The 9,268-nt window shown below is 38.6% G+C and overlaps 1 protein-coding gene across 1 annotated transcript; it reads left to right on the forward strand.

Annotated features, from left to right (window-relative positions):
• Positions 1-2,053: 2,053 nt before the first annotated feature.
• Positions 2,054-8,999, forward strand: LOC109206553. Its single transcript, XM_019369383.1, has 2 exons — positions 2,054-2,103; positions 8,737-8,999. The coding sequence occupies exons 1-2, from the start codon at positions 2,054-2,056 to the stop codon at positions 8,852-8,854; spliced, it is 168 nt and encodes a 55-aa protein (XP_019224928.1). The 3' UTR covers positions 8,855-8,999.
• Positions 9,000-9,268: the final 269 nt, after the last annotated feature.

Here is a 9,268-nt window from a genome sequence, read left to right on the forward strand (position 1 = left end):
CGTGACCTGCAATCATGGCCTCATACTCGGCCTCATTGTTAGTTAACTTTGAAGTTTTGATAGATTGTCTAATTGTGTTACTCGTAGGCGGCTTCAGAACGATGCCAAGCCCGAACCCTTTCACGTTCGAAGCGCCATCTGTGAAGACTGTCCATACACCCGATGATGTACCAAATTTTAATAACAGTTCCTTTTCGACCTCGGGTAGGAGGGCTGGTGTGAAGTCAACCATGAAGTCTGCCAAGATTTGAGACTTAATGGTTGTTTTGGGTTGATACTCAATATCGTACCACTGAGTTCCATGACCTATTTGGCCAATCGCTCCGAAAGTTCGGGTGTATGCAAAATATTTCGAAGGGGATGGGTAGTTATAACACATATTGGATGACATTGGAAATACGGTTTTAATTTCCTAGAGGCGCTTATTAAAGCAAGCGCTAATTTTTCTAAGTGAGGATACCTAGTTTCGGTCTCACCTAAGGTCCGACTAACATAGTAAACAGGGAATTACGTACCTTGTACTTCTCGGACTAGGACTCCACTTACCGCTATCTCCGAGACCGCCAAGTACAAATAAAGTTGTTCGTCCATTTTCGGGGTATGAAGCAGCGGCAGGATCGATAAGTACTGCTTTAGTTCCTCCAAGGCCTGCTGACAGTCCAGGGTCCATGCAAAATTGTTCTTCTTCCTAAGCAGTGAGAAGAATCCTGTGACTCCTATCCGAGGACCTCAAAATGAATCGCCCCAGGGCAGCTATGCGCCCGGTTATCCTCTGCACGGCCTTTACATTATCTACGACTTTGATATCGTCGATAGATTTGATTTTATTAGGGTTGATCTTGATTCCCCAATTGGACACCATGAAGCCGAGAAACTTGCCCGAGCCAACCTCGAATGCACATTTTCTAGGTTGAGTTTCATATTGTACTTCCTTAGTATATCGAAAGTCTCCTGCAAATGTTTCAAATGGTCCTCTGCTCGCAGGGACTAAACTAGCATGTCATCAATATAAATTTCCATAGATTTCCCTATTTGTTGTTCGAACATTCGATTTACTAAGCGTTGATAGGTTGCACCGTCATTTTTAAGTCCGAATGGCATTACATTATAACTGTAGGTGCCATACTTGGTGATAAACGAGGTCTTTTCCTAGTCCTCCGGGTTCATCTATATTTGGTTGTACCCGGAGTAGGCATCGAGAAAACTGAGAGTCTCGTGGCCGGCCATGGCATCGATCATACGATCAATGTTAGGCAAAGGGAAACAATATTTAGGGCATGCTTTATTCAGATCTTTATAATCTACGCACATTCTAAGTTTGTTTCCCTTCTTAGGGACTACCATTGCGTTTGCTAACCATTCAAGATACTTTACTTCCCGAATGGATCCTATTTTGAGAAGTTTGGTTACCTCATCTTTGATGAAGGTGTGTTTTACCTCGGACTGAGGCCTCCTATTTTGTTTCACAGGGCGAAACTTCGGGTCCAAGCTTAGTTTATGCGTAGTGATCTCCGGTGGGATCCCTATCATATCGAGATGGGACCAGGCAAAACAATCCATATTAGCTTTAAGAAATTGAATGAGTTCTTTTCTGAACTCGGGAGTTAACCCCGTGCCCAAGTATACCTTTCCATCGGGCAAATGCTCGCTCAGTATGATTTGTTCCACCTCTTCGACCGTTGACTTTGTTGCGTCAGAATCATCGGGGATTATGAAGGTTCAGGGTATCATATAGTCATCATCCTCGAAAGTTCCCTGCTCATCCAATTGGGCCGAGGATGGTGACTGTGGTTGCTATTTGACTTCCTACTTTCCCTTTGAATTTGATCCCTTTGCTGATGATAGTGCCGATACTGGTATTACCTCATCAATTGCAAACATCTCTTTAGCGCCAGGTTGCTCCCCGTACACTATTTTGATTCCCTCCGATGTTGGGAACTTCAGAACTTGGTGAAGGGTCGAGGGTACTGCCCTCATGGTGTGGATCCAAGGCATTCCGAGCAGGGCGCTGTACCTCATATCACCCTCGATTATGTGGAACTTTGTTTCCTGGATGGTCCTGGCCAGGTTCACTGGCAAAATAATCTCACCTTTGGTGGTTTCGCATGTTGAAGCTGTTAAGTACTCGGGATGCGGGCACAATTTGATATTGTAGGCCGAGTTGTTCTACAACCCTCGATAGAATAATGTTGGTCGAGCTATCTGCATCAATCAAAACATGTTTAACTTGAATTTTATTCATAAGGATAGATACTACCAGCGCGTCCTTATGAGGTTGCTCGATCCCTTTTGCATCCTCGTCGTTGAAAGACAAAGTCTCTTCCGATAAGTAGTCCCGTGTTCACTTTTCCCTTGTGATTATCACTTTGGTGCGTTTAAATACCGGTCCTTGAGGAATATCGACCCCTCCAACGATAATGTGAATCACGTTCTGCGGTTCTTCTTGCTCGTTCTGTCTGTTGGAATCTCTATTCTTGAAGTGGTTCTTTGCCTGATCACTTAAGAATTGCCGAAGGTGCCCCTCGTTGAACAATCGGGCTACTTCCTCCCTTAGTTGTCTGCAATATTTTTGTTTTATGGCCATGGGTGCCATGATATTTGCATATTTGGTTTGGGTTTCTTTGGGCTGGAGCAGTCTGCAGAGGTCGAGGCCACCTGGTATCTTTCATACGCCCAATGGTTGATACTATGGCGGAAGCATCTACGCTGAAGTTATATTCTGACAATCGAGGTGCTTCTTTGGACCCGACATCCCCATCGAAACCACTCTTGCTCGTGAGCCCTCGGGAGCTCTGTCCCAGATCATTCCTTCTGTCATTCCGATCGGGGTTGCATCCAGGCCCGTTATTTCTTCGATCTCCACCGTACGGCTGATATCGGTCTCTGTTCGACCATGTATCCCGGTCGAAGTCCCTTTTAACTCTGTCCACGGGCCTGTAGAATGAATCAAACCAGTTGGGGCCCCAGTTGATCATCCTCGACCCTGATCTTTGACTGATACCGATTATGTACATTGGCCCAAGTGAGAGCTGGATATTCGATCAAATTCTGTTTCAATTGTTGTGAAGCTATGGAACTCCGATCGTTGAGACTTTGAGTGAAGGCTTGAACAACCCAATCGTCGGTGATCGACGGCAAATCCATTCTCTCCGTTTGGAACCGAGATATGAAATCCAAGAGCATCTCGTTATCTCTCTGCCTTACCTTGAATAGGTTCGATTTTCTTGTTGCAACCTCAATGGCTCCGGCATGTGCCATTACAAAAGAATCTACAAGCATAGCAAATAAATCAACAAAGCTAGGTGGTAAATTATGATACCATATCATAGCATCCTTTGATAGAGTTTTTTCGAATTTCTTCAGCAACACGGATTCAATCTCATCATCTTCCAAGTCATTTCCCTTAATGGCGCACGTATATGAGGTGATGTGTTCGTTTGGATCTGTCGTCCCGTTATACTTCGGGATCTCGGGCATACGGAACTTCTTTGGGATTAGCTTCGGAGTTGCACTCGAGGGGGAAAGGTTTTTGGACAAACTTTTTGGAATCTATTCCTTTCAATACCAGTGGTGCCCCCGGAATCTGGTCGACCCTGGAGTTATACGTTTCCACCTTCTTATCATTTTCCTCGATCTTCTTTTCCCCTGTCTCGATTCGCTTCATCAGTTCCTCGAGCATTTTTACAATAGCGAGATTAGTCTCCGATTCTCCTTCATTCGATTTCTTTGGCACCGATTCGACTCTATGAACAACTTCTGGTGATGGCTCGAGCTCGATCCTACTTGGCGCACGATTCTAATTTTGGAGTTGTGCTATTGCAGCTTGTTAAGTCTGCAATGTCTCGAATATCATTCGAAGGCTAATTCGGCCTTCTTCACCGCTCTGTGCTTTCTGATCGGCTGTTCGAGCATCTCGGCGGACGCTATTTTCAGGGTCGACGCCCAAATTCACATTAATGGCAATATGGGAGGTGACGTCGATTGGGCCCACGGCCGGAGCTCCATCTAGGTTAACTAGAGGTACTCCACTTCCAGGGCGGCTATGCTTTCGTTCTCGCCATGAAGACTAAGGCCGTTGTCAGTATGTGAAGGTGCTACTTGGGAGTTTGACATGTTGATCCTGAAATCAAAGACACTTCAAAGAACAAGCGTAAAATAATGTGTTTTACGAAAATACCAGGCAATCACTATTATCCTTAGCCCCACGGTGGGCGCCAAATTATTTACCCTTAAAATTGGATAACAATTAAACTTATAAGTGGTTTTAAGGATATGTGATTTCACTCGGTACAAACTGATAATGTGAAAATTAACGTAAGAAATTAACAATAAAATAAAGCAAACCAATGTGATAAAAAATTGTGGCCCTCGAGCTAGATCGCCCTCGAACAACAAAGTATGCTAAAAAGTATGAACCAAACAGCAGAGCTTGAGAGAGCTTAAAAGAAAAGATGTAATATATTGCTTTGATCTGCGAGAATGTGTCTGCTTATAAAATGATTAGGACCCTCTTTATATAGAAGAGGAATCCTATTTATGGTACGATACTAACTACAGAAGGAAATCCCATGATGGTCTAAATATCCGGTCTTGTCTTGATACGTGTCGAGGTTTCCGCCACAATCCTTGCCCGATCACGGCTATCTCGGCTTTCTGTTATTCGACCTAGCAGGCTTCTTCGTTCTCATTCGATCTCTTTCTCGCTTCGGTCTCGATCGCGACAAATATCAATCTTGATCGGCCATTGTTCCACGAGCTTACTAATTCATCTCCGTATTATGATCCGATATAACCGAGGTCGAGCCTTAATCTGTCACTCCGATTTCGGTCAGTCATACAAAATTAGGCAAGCTCGATTTTACCTGAATACATTAGTATATATAGTATAATTTTTTGACGAACCCCTTCCGCCCCTGGGTCCGCCCGTGGGTACAGCTACCCTCTTTGCCCTTCAAATTGAAGTTATAAATATATAAACTAAACTTGAATATTTAGACATACATAAACACACACGTATAAGTAGTGGGTGTAGTGTATTCTACGGCCGTTTTCCTTCTCAATTTGGTTCATGAGAAGTCGAATATCACTTATTCTCACGCATAGAAACTCTAGTAAGAGGAGGAGGAGGAGACTTTGTTTGAAGTTTGTAAATACTGAATACCACTTAAATAATTTTAAAAAACTGGGTACAGTTTAAATGGCAACAATTAAATAGGGCGCTTCATAAAATTTTACGTTAAAAGGTCACTTGTAGGTGTGTCAATGGTTCGGTTCGGTCGGTTATTTTACAAAATTTATACCATATTAGTTTTTTCGTTACTTTATTTTATATATCAAAATTAGAATTATTGAAACACTCCCAATCATCTCAGTTTCTCTTCAGTATCGGTACAGTTTGGTTAATTTTTAGAACTTTTTTAAAATGTCATGTAATTAAGAGTCGTTAATAAAAGTTAGAACACGATAATATACGTACTTACAAAGGACTTCAGTAAAACTATGTAGATATTTTTACTATTTAAAAGACGATGAATCAAGAAAATATGAAGGATAGCCAAAACATATTTTCATCTCACTGTTAATCTACAACAACATACAAAAATTAAGCAAACATAAGAAAAATATGAATCACATGAGTGAAAAGATATTAATCAAATTGTAACTCAAGCATAGAGTCTATTAGAAGATTAAGTATCCATAAATAGAAATCCAAATCATATAAGAGGAAAGATATTCAATACTATTTGACTTGCTCTCAAAATTGTTGGAATACCTTATGGCTTGCTACTCAATATGTTAGAATTAATTTAGTTTTAGTAGGAGTAGCAGAATAGGGTTGTGAGCTGAGACTTTAAGTTTTAATTACTTGTTGGTTTGCAACCGTTTTCATAATCCCAAGACCCAAAGAAAAAGATTTAATGCTTTGTTATTTTTAAATTTAATGAATAAATTATATTTTTCTTATATAATTTATTCTATGTGGTTCGGTATTTTTTCGATTTATTTTAATCAAATTTAAAAACTATCCTAGTTATTACGGTTATAAATCTATATAAAAACCTATATTTTTATTTAAAAAAAACTAATAATCGATCCGTGCGGTATGGTACGGTACAACTGTTTAGTCGATTCTTAAAGATCCATTGATATCCCTAGTCACTTGGGGTGAGAGCGGCTAAACGGTGGGTCATATATAGTCCAAACCTTCTAACTCTTACCAAGTTTTAATTCCTTTATTGATTTTCTTATAATTTATTTAATTACCAAGCAAAACTATTTTTTCTCTTTTACTATGGTTATATCTAACATATCAAATAAATTCTTATTTTTGAAAAAATAATATTTTGATATTTTCTTCTGGTCAATTTTAATTACATATTTAGCCCACATCAGTTGAACTTTTAAATGGGATGAGTTGAGATGTGTCCAAATTGATCCTCCATAAAAATATGCCAGATCAACTCTATTAAACTTGAGTAAATAAGATATATCATATTTTCATGAGTTAATTTTGCCACCTAAATAATATAAAGGCAATATGAGCTGTCTGATTTTTTACCAGAAAGGACTCAACCAGCTTATACCTTCCCAAAGTGGTTTGCATCTTATTGAATTGCTTCACCTTTTTGGCTATGCTTGAAAAGAGAATGTTGTGATTGTGGTGTCTCAGTTAATCACAATCAAGCATAACACTTTCACTTGCATTATTAAACACTCAAATCACCCAATTTACATGCTAATCGGAAACTTCCCCCCACCACTCTGGTCTTTTCCTTTGAGTTCAATAAAGCCATAACATTCCCACTATTAGAAAATAGTTGTCCCTTTAATAGCCTGTCACACCCTACAGAAATAGACATGAATTTAGCTTGCAAACTGTGTTCATAACTGAGATATTGATCCAAAACTAGTCCATAAGGACAGGGCCAAATTTAATCTTGATTCTTGTCCCATCAATCAGCTTTGATCATGCATTAACTTGAGATAACTACTTCATTTTCATAGGTCCACTTAGAGGGTTTGATGTCTTTTTATAAATCTTATCTTTGATTCCTCTTGCCTTAAAGATAAGGAGTTAGCACTTCTCTGCCATGCTTTAGCATACCAGTGGGACATCTATGTTCATGATCATGGATTGAAACTCAATAAAATCTCCTACAGTTGAATTTCAAGTTTTTTCTCGACCCTGGAGGAACTGTCCTGCTATAGAAGTATAAAAAATCGGAAACATAAAAGTAAATACTCACTTTATTTGGTTTTGTAATATTGCCCTTTACCAAGGTCTCCTGGAAATAGAGAAACCTTTGGCAGGGAATGCTTCGTTCTTTAACGGCCCTATACAGTCAGGGGCGTACGAGAAATTTTTTATGAGCGGTGTCAAAATTTTGAAGAATTAAACAAATGAACTAATAATTGAAACAATATTGTATTAAAAAATATATTCAAATTATATTAATAAAACATAACCCAAAATATATTACTACAACTCGCCTCGACAAATTCTCAGTTTTTAAAGTGTACTCATAATATCCTATGATGAGCATATGGCACCATAGCGATTTAAAGCTTAAAGTTTTAGTTGATACCTTCTAAAAGAGGTCAAGAGTTTGACTCCTTCTAACTTGTATCTTTCTTAAATAATAGATTTAAAGTTCCAAAAAATAAGAGAACATCACGGCTCGATCTCACAACCTAACATTAAGGATTTGATGCGCTCAACCACGGTGCTAAGTCACATTTGTTGTCAAGCGGTGTCAATTTCACTTTATTTAACTATTTTCTATTTTTTTATATTATGTATATTTATATTTAGTAAATCTTTTTGACCAAGCGGTATCGGATGACACTGCTTGCATTAAGATTGGTACGCTCCTGTATGCAGTACGAATTCGGATTAGTCGAGCTAGTGGGGTACTGAATACCAGATGATTGTACCAAACAAACTAAATAAAGCAAGTGGTTTGTCTAGAGACTGCCAACCAATTTCAATACATATTACATTACATTACATTAATATTGTAAAAATAGTTTATACTATGTATACAAATGAAAGAATTTGTAATGTGAAGTTAATGTTGCATGGATAGGGACAGTCTTGGAAGCTCTGATCATACTAACTTTTGAGTTATATGTAATGTCCCTTTGCAAGTTAAGGAAGAACAAGTGGTGTGTTCATGAAAAGACAGAGAATGTGGGGCTAATTTTTCACATAGAAGATAATGTTTTGATGTTATATATCAAGTTAACTTAAAAACTGTTAACACGGGTGGCAATCATGAGTGGCAGGCAAAATTTATCTACATATGTATAGATGTAGATATCTCAGGGTGCACTGTGTCCCTACTCTAATATTGACCTAAATTTAGTCTGCATTTTTCTGTTTCCCATTCCGTGTCCAGGTACTCGTATTTAGGCCCAATTAAATCCAGATTCGAGCCTCGAAATCCCACATCGAGGGTAACGCATTCCCTAGTAAAAACGACACTATATCAAGGGCTCGAACCCGATCGAAACCTCTAATTAAAGTTGAAGGAGTATTTACCACTATATCACAACCTTTGTTGGTACAATCTCCTTCTTGCATATGATGGATCTATCTATATATACAATTAAGTTAAGTCATGTCTTCATGTACTATAAATAGAAGGTCCCTTTGGAGTTTTTGATCGAGTAGCTATAATTAGTGAATTCTTAGTGCAAATTTTTAGTTAGAGAAATCATTAAAGTTAGAGGAAGAATGAAGAAGCTGCTGAGATTTGAAAAGGTAAAAAGAATGGTGAAACAACAGAAGGGGAAGCTCTATATAATGAGGATCTGTATAACTATGCTTTTATGTTGGGACAATTACTCTTGAGTTATGGTTCACGTACTTACCTTTGTCATCGTTGTGTAAATCACGGTTTGTTTTCTTTTCTATAATAGGATGATTTAGTTTCTAGATTTGTTGTTTATCGCTATGTAAATCATGTTATGTTTTCTTTTCTATAATTGTAAATGACCTTTTGTTACTTGACCTTCTTATTTTCCTCTCTGAAGGCGCTAACTGTACATTTTCCTTTATTAATTTGTGTTAACCCTAAAAACGGATAACAGTTGAATTTATACTGTGGTTTTAAGGACACGTGATTTACTTAACACAAATTAAGAGAAAACGTAAATTGACAATGAAATTAACTGCAAATATAAGTAAAGCAAACCAAATGAAATGTATAGCTTTGATCCTTGAGCTAGGTTGCCCCCAAATCACGTAAATATTTCGCCGGAATGT

Source organism: Nicotiana attenuata, unplaced genomic scaffold, assembly GCF_001879085.1.
Source record: "Nicotiana attenuata strain UT unplaced genomic scaffold, NIATTr2, whole genome shotgun sequence".
NCBI classification, from domain to species: domain Eukaryota; kingdom Viridiplantae; phylum Streptophyta; class Magnoliopsida; order Solanales; family Solanaceae; genus Nicotiana; species Nicotiana attenuata.